This window comes from Sinohyriopsis cumingii, chromosome 7, assembly GCF_028554795.1.
Source record: "Sinohyriopsis cumingii isolate HCF-2022 chromosome 7, ASM2855479v2, whole genome shotgun sequence".
Lineage (NCBI taxonomy): Eukaryota > Metazoa > Mollusca > Bivalvia > Unionida > Unionidae > Sinohyriopsis > Sinohyriopsis cumingii.
In genome coordinates this window covers 129,048,769-129,067,837 of record NC_142967.1, presented here as the reverse complement: position 1 = coordinate 129,067,837, position 19,069 = coordinate 129,048,769, and the positions used below count along the sequence as shown (strand labels likewise).

General features: G+C 35.2%; 1 protein-coding gene across 1 annotated transcript in view; it reads right to left on the bottom strand.

Annotated features, from left to right (window-relative positions):
* The window catches only part of LOC149796108 (neural cell adhesion molecule 2-like), an 89,700-nt gene that overhangs the window by 54,844 nt on the left and 15,787 nt on the right, over positions 1-19,069 (bottom strand). Inside the window, exons 3-4 of the mRNA XM_089964192.1 lie at positions 18,468-18,749; positions 5,309-5,563 (exon numbers count right to left, since the gene is read on the bottom strand). Coding sequence (XP_089820318.1) covers positions 5,309-5,563; positions 18,468-18,749 — 537 coding nt within the window. The remainder of the gene's footprint in view (positions 1-5,308; positions 5,564-18,467; positions 18,750-19,069) is intronic.

Genomic DNA, 19,069 nt, shown 5'->3' with positions numbered 1-19,069 from the left:
GTCTTGCGCGGTGCCACAACGATCTTCCAGACTACGGGACAGATGATGATGATGATGATGATGATGATGATGATGATGATGATGATGATTACTTGATCAACAGGATACAAATTGTGTCTGCAAATTGAATACACCCCAGCCCAGTTAATATATGTTATGGTGTTTCCACAGAGGTTTGTTCTTGGACCTGTTCTCTTCATTCTATACACTCAGCCACTCTCAGGTGTCATAGATCATCATCCAGTGTCTCATCAATTGTACGCTGATGACAAACAAATATACAAATCTAGCCACCCAACTGAAGCTGATGCTACCATCCAAGGTGTAGAGAGGTGCATTACTGATGTGAAATTATGGATGACATGTAACAAGCTGCAGATGAATAATACTAAAACCGATGCCATTCTGATCACAATACAAAGACTTTCTCATTCACATCCTTTATCTCAACAATAAATATCAGCAACACCAACATTAAATATACACAGTACGAAACCTAGGTGTTACTCTGGACAGTACTCTCACATTGTACCAACATGTCATGAACATATGCAAGGCTGCATATCTTGAACTGAGACGCATCGGCTCCATTCCCAAATATCTTTCAGTTGTTGCCACTAAAATGCTTGTGTGTTCATTAGTACTTTCAAGACTGGACTATTGTAACTCAATTCTGTCTGGTCCATTTCAATATCTACTCCAAAAACTTCAAAAGGTTCAAAACACAGCTGATTGGGTCATACTTAGACTACCACGATCAGAGCACACCTCCCCGCTGATCTGTACCCTACACTGGCTATCCATTCGATCCAGAATCAAACACAAAATGTGTTCTCTGTGCTACGTTTCACTGACGGACTCAAGTCCAACATACCTATCCGACCTCACCCATGTGTACACACCACCAAGATACTTACGCTCATCTTCTGCCAATTATACTCATTATTCCCACTATGTCATATGGACAATGTTCTTTTGGATACCAGGGCCCAGCAACGTGGAATGAATTGCCCACTGAACTTAGACACAAAGACTCAGTGATCCCATTAAAGAGTGCTCTTAAAACATAAAGACCCAATAATGTTTCCTACCTTAAATATTTTCAGCACGTTTTTTTATGTTTTCTAATTTCATGGTGTTTGTTTTTGTAATCATATCATTATATATGTTTCTTATGTTATTGGTGTTGTCTAATGTTGTAAAGCGCTTAGAGTTTCTAAAGATTAGACGCTATACAAAGACCTCATTATTATTATATATATATATATATATATATATATATATATATATATATATATATATATATATATATATATATATATATATATACATATATATATATATATATATATATATATATATATATATATATATATATATATATATATATATATATCTTAAAAAGCATGTCTTTTAAAGTTTTGGTATAAAGCAATATGTAACACAACTACTGTTGGTATATCTAATTGCTTCCCGCCCATGGCGCAATGATACCCATTTATAAACATTGTTGCAACTGTGTGTGAATGATTCTACAAATCAATGATGAATTTCCACTGATTAATCTTTATGGACGTATGAAAAAAACCACTAAAAGTATTAATAATCCCCGTTTCCCGTTTTCTAAATGAATTTAAAATGGTACACAATTTCATCGCAATTCTTTCTGCTTTTCCTTCCACTCTCTCCTCTCGTGCGTTGGGACAAAATACGCAGAAATTTGGAGTTGGAGAGAAAAACAATTTTGGCTGGATGAAAACCTTGAAACTGAACTTACGCCAAGTTACCTACAAGAATATGGTTCGTTGTAACGGTATGTGTACACTTTCTTTTCGATTTATCTACAGTGTTAATATAATCAATAATATAAAGTTGCAATAGCCTGCCGACACTATACGGGCAATTTCTTGCTTACGATGCCCACATACTGTAATGCAATTACTGCTTTGATGTTGTTGTTGTTTCTTAAACCTATAATAATGTTCTAAAACTCGATCGTTATTAATTAAATAGAAAATGTTCAAACGCCGCCCCCTGCCACCCCAGTCCCGTAACAAAAATGAAGACTCTATAGATAAATATTTAAGAGACATTAACATTGTGTTTGAAATCTAAATTCATTTCGTTTTGAAATTCTCTTAGTCACTGATATTTTGGTTTTACATAAATCAACTTACAAGCTTTTACAATGCCACACGAAGTGGAAAACTATTACAAATCCGTCAAACAAGGGCTTGAGTCCTTAAAAAGGATGAGTTGTTCAGCTTGCCAAACAATATTCTATTTCGGAACTGAAAACATCTTTTGCGAAAAGACGAAATTAAAATTAATTTTGGTCTAATATTTTGTCAGAAATGAATTTTTCATAGAAGGGCTTAAAGTTTGATTAGTAAATCTCTGTCTGGCTCTGAAATGAAATAAAAACTTCGATGGAAACTGAGCTAAGAAAGATTCAAATTCAAAATGAAATGATGAAAATAATCCAAAAGAAGAAAGATGAGAGAGCAAGAAAAATGCAAAATAGGAAAGAAGAACGAGATACAGAAAAACAAAATAACAAAGTAAAAAGAAAAGAGAGGCAGATGCAAATGAAAATAAGGAAAGAAGAGAGAGAACTACAAATTCAGAGAGAGGAAAATGAATAAGAGAAGGAAAAAATACTATTTAAATTTAAAAATTAGAACTTGCAAGCCGAAAGCACTCCCTATAAAGTTCAGTTTTTTTATGTTGCCAAAATTGTTAGGTTAACTTTTGAAGAAAAAAGGAAGTATATCAATATTTTCCTCATTTTGAGAAAATCGCTGAAAAGTTACAGTAGGCAAGATAGCATTTGACTTTATTATTAGAGAGTTTATTTATTGGCAAAACTCATGAAATCTACAATTCACTGTCGATGGAAGCGAGTGCTAATTATGACGTAGTTACGGAAAGTATATTTAAATGTTATGAGTTGGTACCTGAGGAATATCGACAGAGGTTTAGAAATTGCAAAACAGAAACTGACCAAACCTCTGTCAAGTTTGCTAGCGATAAGTAACAACTATCTGATAGGCGGTGTGCTACTGCACAATATGATTAAGAATATGATAATCTTAGACAACAAAAGACTTACTTTGATGAGCGAACAGTAGAAACTTTTGAAAATTCTGCTCGTGCAGTTGATAAATTATCCCTGACTCACAAAATTCAACTGTCAATAAGTTTTCCTTTAAGCAAGTGTTTGGTAGAAACCAAATCAAATCAGTCTAATACGATAACTTACAGATCTTAGTCTAGTACAGTTGTTTGATACTGTTGATCAGAAATCCTTATCCTTAGAAATCGAATGGTTCTATGTCACTTATTGATGATTCTGCTAATCCTATTCCTATCAAAACATTAAGGGACCCAGGAACTACACATAGTCTTTTATTATCAGGTACTTTGTCGTTATCCGAAAAGCCTAATTCTTCACGTAAACGTATACTTTTTCAGGAAGTGCGACTTTATTCAAGTTCCAATCCACAATATAAATTTGTTATCATACTTAGTCTCAGGACCCGTGACTATCGGAGCGGCGCCATTTTTGTCCATTGAGGATATATTTTTATTGTTAGGCATAACTTAGCTGGAGATAATGTAGTGGTTAAGCAGCCTGTTACTGGCAAGCCTTGTTAGGATCAGAATGTTGGTTCTACTGAAATTGAAATTCCTGATTTATGTCCCGCATGAGCAGTTGCTTAAGGTATGGTAAACATGGCTCTTGCGAATTTGTTAACCGGGAAATTATTCCTTTTGCTGACATATCTATGCGTAAGTCTTTTGATGAGATAACTTTGTCTCCGATTATTGATCAATCAAAAGGTAATGATCACGGTTATATTCTGTTTACTACTCATTATCTTTCCTCTAATCAGGATTACGAAAGCAAATCAGTTATATTCGAACGGGAACAAAATCTCGAGATCTCCTGAAAGGTTTGAGAGGGCTTTTCGCTAACCTGAAGCCACACAAGCTCCAGGTTGTCATTTTGCAAAAACGTAATCTTTATGGGATAAAGCGAGACATAACCTCACCTATTCGAGTCCTGTTTAGTATATGCTTGTGTACTTTTCTGTCTACATATTTACAATCATTCGTAAAGAAAATAGCTCCATTTTAGGACCAAACAATGTTTTCTCTTCATCATTAGATGTATTAATTTATCGCTACCGTTGTAAAATCTTCAAATATGTGTGTCGCAAAAGAAAAATGTGTTGCTGAAGTCTAGGCTAGCAAAGTGAATGAGATGACTGTAACCCATATATGAGACATACTCAATTACAGAAACAAGCCAACCTTTCTGAAGGTGCAATATATGTAAATATGTACATTCGTATTTGAAACTACACAAGCGTTGGCGTGGCTGACGACCTTCTGAAAAATTAACGAAGTACCGAAATAGAGTATCTGATGAGCGACTTTAGCGTTCGCTTTGTACAAATGTGACCTTATTCTGCGAACGTATATGTAGCTATCCCAAACAAACGTTGTCAAAAGTATTTTCCTTTCTGATTTAATAAACAAATATCGACCAAAATATGTGCAAACTATGTTTGAACAGCGTTTAATTTCCGCCATAAAGCTATTGGCACTGAATTTAAAGCTATCTTCAAATACACGCGTGACTATATCGCTTCATTTGAACGATCAAATATTACAAGTTTTAGTATTAGAGGCCAATAAAGAAATGTTAGCATCATCGTGGAGTCAAGAGTTTTCTTTCTGCAATACATATATAAACCATCATTTTAAAATGTGTACAGGACAGAATAATCACAAATTAACGTATAAACCGCAGGTCAATAAAATATTTACCCAAATCAGGATCATAATGAAACTCCACACCTAACGGGCATAAATTCATGCACATTATATACGCATACGCTTTCTTCATTCACTCTTGAAAGTTAATTACCATCTTTGTAGTTTTGAAATGCTCGATACTGACATTATTTTATAATTGCAAGAACAAGCATTCAGCAGAAGACATGCTAGAAATATGAAATGGTGATACAAACTGTATATGTCTTTATCATATTAATAAAAAGGACAATGGATGTTATTTTAATAGTTTATTAATAGTATTCTAGTAATTATGGTATGTAACTAATATTTCAGTGATCATAGTCTTTAGTACTATTTTAGTATTATTATAACCTAGCTATACTATTTTATAGTTATGGTGCACAGATGCAAGAAAGGATCATCTTCAAAATAATGTATTTTTGAACAACGTTACTTCTCTCCCCTTACCTGGACTATATTAAAGTAACAGTAACAAACTTACACTGAACACGAATATCTATTGTTTTCTGGCTTTTCAATTCTCCGTGCTTGCTTGATTTGGCTGTGACCTTACACGTGTATGTTCCTGTATCTGTTCTGGTGACACTTTCAAATAAAAGTGTATTGTCAGTAGATCTTCCACTCCACAAAGGTTGTTCAGGGTCAGGATTTCCCTTAGCAATACACAATACACTTACCGACTGCGTCTCGTTCACCGTCAGTGGACTGGTAGCATTAAACTCGATGATAGGTGAATCTGCAATAAAAATATATATTGAGCTGGCTAAAAAGTCTTCCCTCTAGTAGACGTAACTGCCATACACGCTATTCGTTTGTGTATTGTACACACTAGCACATCTACAAAGTTGCTAGTCTGAAAGCTTCCCATTGAGATTGTTTGTAAAAGGTGAATCGGCGATTTTATATTTTAGCAAACATATTGCATTCTTGTAGACGTAAAACTTTGGATGAGCTGTTTAAACGTTTTTGAATCACTGTCCCTCACCGATTACCAAAAATGCTTTTTTGTTATATTATTCAAGTGCCTTTAAACGAAATAGTAATATTTCGCTGAAGGATCAATCCCGTAACGATATATCTCTATTTAAAAGACAATTTAGTAATGTTTTAACAAGACGAATGAAAATGTGTTAACATTTGCTTATAAAAGCAGCAATGGTTGTACGATAGCCAATAAATGAATTTGAAGAAACAGGTCAGCACTTAAGCAGTTTGAATCAGCTAGATTCTATATGAAAAATAAAAGGTGTAGCATAGAAGGCCACCCACCCACTAATCCACCCTCAAAGTCATATATATATATATATATATATATATATATATATATATATATATATATATATATATATATATATATATATATATATATATATATATATATATATATATATATTGTAATAGAATCAGCAAGTACCTATGTTAGTAGACAAAACAAAAGCCTGAATTATACTCGGAAACGTTTGTGGTTGTTATATGGTATTAACAGGTAAAGTTTCGTCCAGATATGTTTCAAATGCAGTAATAAGAATGGCACAGTATAGACTAGGATGCAAAATATATTCTGCCCCATAGTCATGATATTGTTATACCGAGCGACAGAAGAAATAGGACCACCTCCAATAAATCGGCAAACAGAAAAAATAATGAAAATACTGACTAAATATTTAGAACAATAATACTTATAATGAAGTTCGAAGATTCATTTACAGATGATAAACAATGTTTAACAGAGAATATTACCAAGATATGTATGTACTTTTAACTCTACTAAAGAAATAAACGTAAGAGCGATTAAATATGTTGTCTCAGTGAAACCTGACTTAAACTGTGCTTATTAATGTTCAATTTTTTTATACACCAAGCGCCCTTTGTCATATAGAATCGAATCAATCCTTTCTAGTGATATTATGAACACAGGGGGCATTAAAATGTGACAAATAAGAATTTGATTTTGATACTGTTATGATGAAGTTGATATAGTAGATAATGTCAGTGAGATACAGGACTACCTTCAATACTGTAGCTAGGGAAGCGGAAATGAGAGAAATTATAACATATCCGTTAGAGTTACAGACAGAACAAGATAATTTAGTGTCATGATGTTCATTATCTCTCATTAATGAACTGGAAGTATTCTAGTAGAATTAATCATGTGTTATGGTTAATGTCATCTCACACAAATATAAAGCTTCAAACGTTGTTCCCCAAAGGCGTTAAATAATTTATATTATTATATATTCATTTTTTCCCCATTAACTTTACAGTGCCAGAATCATGCAGTATTATACTATACTGAATACTAATACTGCACTACACGTGAGTCGAAAAATGGTATAGTATTTTAGGAACTACTTTGTAAACAAACCATGTACGATCATTTAGCAGACTCTCTAGGGTTTATTTATTAGATTTGTTTGTGACTGAACTAGAGAAGCTGTTTCGCCTATTAAAAGTAGAGATGAAAACATGAACGATGTAGATGAATCAACTAAGTCACAAATGCAACTTTCAAAAGGCAAATAAACGAACGTGATATTCGTAATGTCCACAACAAACGTGAGAAACTCAGTAATTAAAAATACCATTATGACCATTTAAACAGTTTTTTAGGAGAAATTGTAGTAAAATTTCATTAATAGAATGATTCACACTATGAACAGTGAACTTTGTGTGTATATACATATAACACAGAGACGCATATTGAGGCCCAGGGCTATCGCATATCTATCAGAGACGTACCATTTTACTAGTCAGTCAAAACACTAAATTCTAGACAAATATGTAACTGAAGAATTTGGTTTAAAAAACTACGATCCTCAGAGCCAATAAGACAAAATAAATACAAAATATTATTTACGCTGGCTAAATGGCCTCATACAACAGGTGCTTGGCCCCAAATGGCCAAGTGGTCTAAAGCGCTCTCCGTTACGGATCACTGCCATCTCACCTCTGTCTGCGTGGGTTTGAGTCTAGGATTCAGCCAATGTGGGTATGTGAGAAAGCTTACCCGTAGCTTCTCGTGGGTCGGTGGTTCTTCACTGGGTTTTCCCGGACTCTTCCTCCACCATTAATACTGGCTACCATGCATAGCCTATTGTGTGTTGAAAAATGGCGTGCAGGACATAAACATGTCTTCTTTAGCTAATAATAAGAATGGTAACAAATACACTTACATTTATGCATCTTGAATGTCATAACAATGTATTTATTTTGTTCCGAAAATCTGAATGATATTACACATGTAATGGAAAACATTATACACACCGCAACTGTACTGGAATTTCGGCTTAATGTTTAACTGAAGTAACATTTTCCTTACTGTTCTTAATTGACCCAATAAATTCAGTCCATAATAAGCAGAAATGCAGAATTGAGTTGGATGGACAGAAAATTAAAATCCATATATTCCAGACCAACTCTAAAAGTTGTTTCAATGTGCAATCATTCAAATAAATATAAAGTTTAAGTAAACCAAAACGGGACATTGTTTAAACTAATGTCGAGCGCGCAACAACGTTCAAAGGTCGCCGGGCGATGCTATGTGCGCATTAATATTGCTACTGTATATTGATAAATATACGGTTTTGTATTTGTTTTGAAATACAGCATAAATTCAATTACTTTGTCTCTTATCGTGTATTCTTTATTAGTAACCCTTAGGTAGGAAAACGAAATGAGTATATAATATAAAGATTAATGCATTTGTATTCGGAAATATTAACTCCCAAAGGTCATGCAGTATTATCAGAAGAAGAAAAAAACTTGTTCATATGTTCCCATGCAGTATCCTATAATTATTCATTATAAACTGGATAGTACTCACTATTACAGTGCACCAGGATTATCTAGTAATGCTTCGATCAAGTTAACCAAGGATAAGCGTTACTGACTGCGCTTGATATATTTTCATAATAAAGGAGGAAGTAGTAAGATTCGTATTGGATATGCTAACCTAATCATGGACACCGTAGTGAATATAAAGGCAAAGTTGTATATGAAGGACAATATTATGTTCTTTTAGCATACGTCATATTTGTTCAGACAACCACTGTTCTTTAACTAAGAAGTATACACTTTACTACATTGCCTGGAAGCAAAATCGTATTTGCCTTAATAAGAAAGAGTTGATCACACTCAGGTTGATTTAGCTAACGATACATCCGCAACATTTCCCCATATTACTTGTAATGTAATAAACTGTTATATTCATGCAGCAGGAAACGATGTATCTTTTTCATCCGATAATGTATTCTAATTTCTTGGCGAATTATTTTGTTTCCATGTTTAGGTTTGGTAAGTGGCGCCGACAAAGAAATAATATCATTAGTAAATACTAACATCTGCATTAGGAAGAAATGTAAATCAGTCCCATCAATACTACTAAATGTAAATGTATGTTTCTTTGTTTCAGTTAAATAATTAGTAATTGCATGTACAACATGTTCCTTATCTACACAGCTCTATTGTGTGACCTTCTCATTACCTGTCTCTTTATAAATTACTACATATTTTATGGTTAAGTATTACTATGTCATTGTCAGCATGTAGTCCTAGCTTAAAACTATCAGATTATGTTTAACACTTCTTCATTAATTGTATAACGTTACTGGTGCATTCAACAATGCTACCCAATTATATTATGATTGTATCACTAGGTCATGCAATTCCAACAAAACATAAGTCTAGTTTAATTTTGAATCTAAAAGTATATCTGAAATATTGATAGAATATTTCATCATTTTCATAACCTTCTTATCCTAAGGTTAAATAACGTTTCGCATAATTAATGTGATCATCTTGTTTTGCGCCAGGTTAGATTGCACAATATATGTTCTGTTTTGAACATCAGCGCTTAAAGTACGGATTACACAATATCTATGGATTTGGTTTAACTCTGCAATATCTTCATCTTATGGCAGTAACAATCTCGCAAAAAACAACAAAGACCTCGTGTTTTACTTGTTGCAACTGAATTAATTTATTTCATCAGCTGTTAGTCTTACTGTATATTCAAGAGTACGTGCTCCTTCGCGACCATACGATTTCTCCATTTCTATGAAACTATTACAATAGCAGCAGTTAGCTCTACGAAACCCTGCTTTCCAGGTCCATTAGCATTCCAATAGTTGTCTTTTCACATTCATGTATATCGAATCAAAAGGTTTGGAAACGTTTGGTCTGTGTTTTGGTTGGTTGCATTATACACTTGATCATCAAGTAAACATGTTTTACATTATAATAAAGGAATATGTATTTTATGGTGGACGCGAAACTGATCTACCGATTTTAATAACTAAGGTTTATTTTGATACGCTCAGTGCCAGTGGGCTAATCACATCAAGCTTTTGTCATCCATAATGCTCATTTAAATTTATTCTGATGAAATGTCATGTTCCTGTTCTATATCTATGAAGATAATTTTCACTCGCGTTTTAAACTGTACGTTTAAAAGCTGAAGTACAGTTTATCTTTGTAAATATTTGTACAATTTCAATATTATCTGTAAAGATAAACAGAACTGAACGACCAAAAAACGGGTGTTCAACATGCTAATTTCCTAACTCAAAAGTACATTCTTTAATTTTCATAAACAGTTTACATTTCAATCATATCAACCAATTATGTTTGTGATTGCTGTCGTTTTGTCACTAGTGAATGTTGGAAAAAAGGACTTGATGTCTCTTTAATAACTATTTCTTTGTTCCTTTTCCTTGTTATGTAAATCTATATTTTTGTAACCGTAGGTATAGTCTGTGTAATTTTTGTTCATGACTGTAAGCTGTAGCTATCCTCGATAATTTAAATAATATGTAGCTAATTTTTTAAGCAAGGGTATACAATTCTATTTTAAAATATTGAAAGTGTTGATTGCGTAGGAGTTATAAATAGATGTGGTTATAGGTGTAACGATCAATAATAATAATAATAATAATAATAATAATAATAACAATATTAATAATAATAATAATAACAATTGTTGACAACAATTTTGTATTGATTGGTTTGGCCAAGTGGGTTCTTAGAACAGTTAAGTTATTCTCCATTGAATGAGTTATAATAAGTGGGTTCTTTTACGTTACGGGATCTTTGCAAAGTATCGCGTAGCGAGTATTGGAAAACGACTTATCACCCCTTAAACTTGCATATGAGTTTGTGGAGCTGGACAATTTAGTAATTCTCTTTTCTTGTGTTCTTTTTGAAACATCTGTCAATAGATAAATTTAATGATGGTTTAGATAGTGTTTGAGAGGAAAAATTTGTTTAGATTATTTATTGGAACTACAAAGTGATCAGTGGACTAATATATCATTCTGCAACTATTGTGAATTATTCAAATGAGTTCTGAACAATGCTACTTTGATACATGAAGACTGATTGCAAACCAATACATTCGAATATCTGTAATTCATTGGGAACATTAAATTCTGTACATGTGATAGAACATTTGGAATTACTTTGGATCAAATTCATAATACTGTAAGTTAGTCTTAAAATTTCATATTATGACTTTAATAGTTAAATTATTTGTTAAGTTTTTGGTTTCGCTTCATTCCGTTGCTGTTTATAACAATAGAGTCGTAAAAATATGAATGGCTTAGACATTCTTTTAAAACTCTAGATGTTTATGTTTTATATTTTTCGCTTAAATTTAAGATGTTTGTGGCCCACACATGCATTATTAATATTTAGAACTTCAAACGGATATGAATCTTGTTTGTGCTCATGGCCCAGCTGTGGCTTAGAAGCTGGGTAATTATTTGAGAGGTTTTAGATAATGAAGAATGTCAGTTTTGGGGTGAACGAATTGTATCTTACTAATCACGAAAATATATATTATTAAATAAACGCATTGTATTAAGATCAAACAGAGTTTTCGAAATGATATTTAAATTTTCTCACCTTAATCCTTCAGTTTAGATACTGGCATATTTTACACAAGACATACATTGAGCATGATATACACACTATCGCAATGATTGATGAATCGGACATTCTTTTTGAAAAAAAATTATCACGCCTACGCTAGAATCGTATTTTACTATTTATATCTTTGACATGCACACTAAACGTTGTAGTGTGGTGCGTTCTACAGTATATATTGATGATTTTGTTGGTGTGTGAGCAATGATTAAATCCAGTTTTGCTTCCGGACAACAATTTGCAGAAATAAATATACATGTGAATGGGTAAACAGATGGACAAGTAAATAGAAACAGACGCTGCAAGAAAAGAGAGAGACAATGAAATTAGAGTAAGGTCTCTCCTGATTTGGACTTGCTTAGTTAAATGGGGAAGGTTTTTACGGGAATAAGAACGAAATAAACACGTTTAAAAAATTGCAATGACTATAAGAGATTTTAAATAATGACTGGGAATTCAAGTTGACTATGTCAAACTAGAAACGTAAGCAAACAGAGGAGAAAGATTTCATTGTTGTACTCATTAGACAGGGAAATACTATTCGCAGGCAAGTATATGTCTTAAAATCCGACAAATCAATTGGGGAATGGATTCAAAATCTAAGGAAAGTACCCTTTTTATTTATTCTTTCTTTTATTGGTTCTCGCGTGGAAATTAATGCAGCAAATGTATCCATGCGAAAATTCTTATAAAAGGTTTTCATTGGCTCATTTTAGCAAATAATAAGATTTATTTTGAAACTAATTTAAATATTAAAAATAAAGAGCAGTTAGGTTTAATGATACCCTTTGAAAGAGGACGAACGTATAAATTTGACGTCTCATAAAAATTCTTACACACTTGTGTACTGTGTTTGATTTACGCAACGTTGGGGGAGGAGCGTAGAAACAATGTGAGAGAAAAAGGAGTATATATGAATATGGAAACGTAAGACGAATAAAGATATGTGTACACACATTATTAGATTATATTTGCAATTTGTCCCTAGATAAGAATGAAATCTTTCAAATGCATTAAACCAAGCCATAATCATCAGCTACGACATCAAACAATGAGTTCAATGTTAAAATAATATATTATCGTACTTCATAACAACAATTTCTGACTTAAAGCAAAAAATAACCTGCTTAATTTGGGATGTGTATAGATTCTTATACATGAATAAAGGTCATTTTCTTTTTATATTTAGTGTATCGCTTAGCTCACTTTGCAATTACAGGTGGTTCAAAGAGAGGCCTTTCGACTTGTTCTAGCACAAAGACTTGCCTTAGGACTACAATCGCTAACTAATGAAACATTATTCATGGGGTGGAAACTTTTAATCTTACTAAAGTTTAGACTCGAATCGTGCACAACCTCAGTAGAAAACGGAAACATAATAAAAAAGAAGGGTAAGAGAAGCAATTATTTATTTTTTGTATGCATCTGCTAGCCCAAAGATGTTCATGTATTTTGTTAATTTTCAAGCAACAGACTAGTGATTTAAACCACAATGCATTTAAAATGCGCGAGACTAGCTATCAAACCTGCCCAGAAATTAAGGATTAGATTGACAAAATTTACAAACTATTCATATTAATGCAGGGTTCAATTAGATTCACAAGTGTCACTTCTTCCAAACATTTTAGTGTAACCACTATTCACTTTACATTTACTTTACAACGCTACAACGTTAATGCTTCAAACAGAGCTGACTGTAAATAATTTTTAGTACACAATGGATTCCATTTTAAACCAAACTGTGTTGCATATAATAATTCATTTGTATTATGTTTCATTAATTTAAGTCATCAGAAGAAATTGATTTGTGATGGACTTGTAACAAAATGTGCAGTGCAACTATGGATTGAATGATTCCACACACAAACAATCAACACATGACAAGAAAAGAAAGATGAACTTCTCTTTCGTAGGAACAGTATAGAAAAGACCAAACATTTGACATCAGCTTTTGCAGTGGTGCTAATCTGGGCTCTGGACTATACATCAGATGCGAAAAGAGAAAACATGTTGCAAGCCGATCCGCTGTGAAAACATAAGTTGCATATAAACGTCTCTGAGAAGAAAATTGATATCCACAGGTCTGATTCCTTCAGATATATGGAATGTGAGTGTTTCTGAAAAGGTAAATAAATAATTAAAAAAGAACAGGATATAAAAGCCGTGGCGGCTAAAGCAATACTGAATAAGATGTTGAAATGCAATGTAGACCGGTCATTGGCCGAGGTTTCCAGCTCGCTGAATTGGATTCCGCACCATTTCAAGTTACACTTAAGGTTGTCTTTGTACCTTTTCCTGGGGCGCCATCGTTTACGTCTTCGTTGCCCGAGATCACCATATGAGATTTGTCTTGGTATTCTTGTCTTCTCCATCAGAATGACGTGGCCATACCATCTGAGCTGCACTTAAAGCAGCAGTGCCTCAGTGCTAGGAACACATGCCCTTTAAAGGACTTCAAAGCTGGACATCTTGTTTTGCCATCGGATCTGCATGATTGACCGTATTGAGAGCATGTGGAATTGCTCGAACTGCTTCACGTGCCTGTTTTATACAGTCCAGGTTTCACAGCCATAAAGCAGGGAGGTGATGATGATTTCTAGATCGTGATTTTGGTGAGTATCATAACGTCTTTTGGCTGCAGGACTCTGACACAACGTTTTAAAAGGGTTTGGTCTGCTTCCAGGATCCTGGCTGTAATTACATTGTCCAGAGACCAATATGAAGACATTATGCTCCCCAGGTAGGTAAAGTTATCCGCGTTATTCAGTTATCTCCCATCGATCTTGATGATGGGTTGTGATTGGTTTGTGTAAGGAACTGGCTGAAAGAGTATCTCTGTTAATCCAGGTTCATTGTCAGACTAAACAGCCTGGATGCTTCAGAAAACTTATTCACTATGGTTGAAGGCGGTTTTCCTTTTTGCTGTAAGTGCACAGTCATTTACAAACAGAGCTTGAATAACTGGTTTGTCCAGTGTCTTTGTTCTTGCTGACGCAAGTCTTCAAACAGAGATCTTTCCAGGCGATACACGATGTAGACTCCAACGTCTAGGTCTTTCAATCGGTGAAGAATAGGTTGAACAGCACACGTGTGAGCACACAGCCCTGCTTCACTCCTAGCGAAATGTCAAAGTGCTCTGAGTACTCCCTATTGGTTAATACCTCTGCTGTCATGTCGTCATGGAACAACTGGATGAGGTTTGTGAACATTCCGAGGCAGCCAGGTTTTCTAAAGATGAACCACATGGTTTCTCTATGTACAAACTGAAAAGCCTAATATACATATCCGTGTGCTGTTCCATGCATTTCTCATGTATTGACCTCACAGTAATGATGATGTCGACTGTGCTGCGGCCTAGACTGAATCCAAAATGTAATAAGGGTTGCAATTCCTCTGAGATGGTTGCGACACGCGCGATCAGGATAGGGTAACAATCTTTCGTGCAATGGAGAGCAGAGAAATTCCTCAATGGCTGCTGCAGTTGGCTCTTGCGCCTTTTTTTTTGTATAGTGATATGATAGTGGCATCTCTTGCATATGCAGGCATCTCCTCTTCGTCCCTGATGCTATTGAGGATGTTGTGGAATCCCAAAAATGTTTCTGTGCCAAGAGCCATGAATACCTCTGCTGCGATTCCATCTTATCGGGTGCTCTGCAACAGTTCGTGTTCCACACCATCTCCTCATGTGGGGGAAAGTATAGCTCTTCGCAGACTGGTATTTGGTGGATTTGTTGTAGTGTTGCTCTATCGACAGTGGATGGTTGATTGAGGATTGAGGAACTGGCTTCAATTTCCTTTCCATTTTGCTCTTATCCATTCTATGTGTATGATGGCTGAAGTGAATATGCTGAGAGCCAAGGGAGGATCCTGATCTGGGAGGCCAAAAACAAATTTAATGACACTAAAGAACATTATGGAGTTCCTCATGTCAGCATATTGTTGTGTGTCCTCTGCCTTTCTTTTCCACCATTGATTCTGTACTTGCCGTTGAGCCCTTGCAAGCAGGTGATTCAGCTTGTCTCTTCTGGAGATGAAGTTTTGGTCTTTCTGCAACTCAGATAATTCCTTGTTTATTTCCTTCAATCAGGATATTGATATCCTCATCATACACATCAAACCAGTCATAGCTTACTCTTGTCATATGACCCAGGACTCAGTTGTTTCCGTCACCATCTTTCTGAGGTGGGTCCATTTTTCAGTCGGTGATCCTTTGGCAGAAAGCTTGTTGTCGAGTCTGATTTGGAACGCCAGCTTCTGCTCCGGATGCTGTAACTTGCATGTGTTGAGGACAGGTCTAACCTGTTGGATTCGCTTGTGGTTGTGAGGGATGATGTGTAGGTTAGGCTTAGTCAGTCGAGCACTTTGCACTGCGCATGGATCTATTGATGAGCACATCTCGAATGTCCCTCTGCTAAATGATGATTAGAGATGCTAATGTTTAGACCTTAGGTGCATCCATGTTGTCTTGTACATGTCCGCTTGTCTAAATATGGTGATGGAGATCACAATGTATATGTTAACTTTTCTAGACCCCTCCCTTTACAGGGTGAGCATCGTTGTCCTGAAAGGGATGTTGAGTTACCCCGGATGCTGCCAGACTCCTCTGATGCCCTAGATCCAGAGGAGAACGACCACTTGTCCAAGGGCAGGTTTGTGAGTAAGATTACCAGAGATAACCTCCACATGTCGATTTGCCAATCCCCCATTAATGTAGGACTTTTAAAGGGTACTAGTTTGGTCACATATGGTCTGCAGAACAAAACCAGTGCGGAAGAGCTTTTAAAGTGGGACGGGCTTTGCACAGGGATGATCACACTGTCTCGACCGTGGAAACCGGTTACAGAGAATGGCCATTAATTTGAATGTGCCTTGCCAATGCCCTTGGCGTTCCACAGTAACCTGTTGTTCCACCATCGTGGTCATTGAGTCGACTACGACCTCATCCACGCATTCAGCTTGATCAGACTTTACTTTGTTTGGTAGGCAGGTCCCTCTATTTGACCCCTAGTTGAGTAGTAGTCAGTGTCACGCCAGGCAAGTCCATACATCGATGGGCATGTAAGTCACACCTCTGGGATCCACTGATACTCGAGATCGCTTCAAATCAGCCTGGGGTCAAATGATGACTTACCGTGTGTTGCCACTGGGAGACACTGCAGGAGACACGGCGGTGGAGAAGCAGGTACTGGCAAAGGGAGACTTACGTATTCGGCTACCCTTTTATCCACTAGTCAGCGGCTAGCCAGTAGAAGCAGCTGAAAGTAGAAAGCTCATGCACTAACTACAACTACACTACACTACGGCACTAGATGCATCTCACATACCCTGTGGCACAGCCACTAATACACCTAATATTTAATGATTAACATACGAAGGACTACAGTGCAATTGGCTGAAAAAAAGATTTCACGGGATCATAGGGAGCATATGGGGGAAACCTGGATAGCACGCACAGTGTTAATTACAAATATTAATGAGGAGCTAAAGGGTATTAACATTTCATACAGACGGTATAAGTCTTTTGAAGGAAAAAAAAAACAATAGTGAAACCTGTTCAACGGGAAAGCCATGGGAAAAAAAAGATATTGATGGATATTGGCGGAAGCTGTATATAGGTTTCCACAGGCAAATCAATAGAACACCTGCAAGCATGTATGAATAATGGCAGCGTGCCATCATTGGTGACAATGGGTCAAAGAGTGTAAGTGATGCACGACACCGAGATAAGCCTAACAATGAGGAAATTTTTGCCAACAATTATACATTATATATTATCAGCAAGATAGGATAGGCCTTAGTCAAGCAGAAATGAACAGATTAAAAACTATACTTGACGTACCAGTAGCCGTTCAAATTACAACTTTACCTTTAAAAAATCTGAAATACCAAACATGTCACTGGTAGATCCTGGTATGTTCTGCGCTTTCGGGTATAATCATACCATATGATTATCCTATTTTTGAAAATGAATCATACAATTCATGAACTAGTTGATGTGAGGAATAAAATGATGCAATTTTAAAGGACATTGTTTGTCACTAGTGTCTTTGATTACATTTATTTCCACAATGACACTGATACTGATCAGACAGTACAACGCAGGATACTTATCAAGGTTGCTACATCATAACTGATCGCCAATTGTCTATGAATTACGCAAATATATATGGGTGAAACAATTTTATAATAAGATCCATTGCTTTGTAAGTAAGAAATGTGGGTATCAGATACAAATGAAACTGAGGATTTGCAATCGGCCCTAAGACTAACAAAAGTGGACAGTGATCCAATGTGAGGCTATTTCAGAAAGTGGCGAATCTGGTAAGCAATTAAAACTCAAGTGAACCGTATCGCATTTGCCAAACCATTTGACATAAAAGAGTGGAAAAAACGTCCAATTAGGAATTCAAATAGGACAAGAAATAAAGAGCTTTCAGAAATATGCTGAATTAGAAACTAATGAATGAAACATTTGCTTCTGCTATTGACATTATATTTCGGACGTAACTAGTATCGAGTGCAAAGTGACAATTTTTTTCCCAGAGTTGCTTATTTTCAATATCAGATGCTGAAAAGAATACATTTATAAGTTTGTGTTTTGTGTTAATGTAAAATAAATCCAAATGTAGAAATGCACATGTTAACGTTTCATGTAGCCTGCTGTCAACTTTTCAGATTGCTTTTTTATTTATAAGTTGATATAATCTGCATATACTTACATTCAATATTGAGGATTATAGGCTCTGACATGACTGTAACATTTTCAGCGATAGTATAGTTGCTGACAATTTGACAGTAGACTTTTTTTCCATTGTCACTGGGCATTAGTTCGTTGATCACCAGATTTTCATACTCGTCAATTGTACCTCTGTCTCCGATCCATATGATTTTCGAATTGGGGATGTGATCGCCACCATTGGCACAACGGAGAGTCCCTGTCTGATTCTTCAGCCAGGGAAATTCTTCGCCATATTCCTGTATTTTTGCTAGGTATGCCTGGTCTTAAAATCAATAAATAAATTATGAAAATCTAATTCATCTAATGAATGACGAAAAAATTTCCATTATTGAATCAGTGTTATGGAGACAGTGAGAGTATAAGCAAAACGCAAATCAATGAATATTTATCCTTTCTTATTCTTTTCTATTCGAACAGACCATTCCACCACATCGCTGGTTCACTTATTATTTACTATATTTTCACACTTATATTTAATTTGAACAGCAAGTGGGGAATTTTACACAAAAACCTTTATAGTAAAATGTTTTATTTTAGAATCTTAGCAGAACCTATGCTTTATTAAATACATTTGACGAGGGA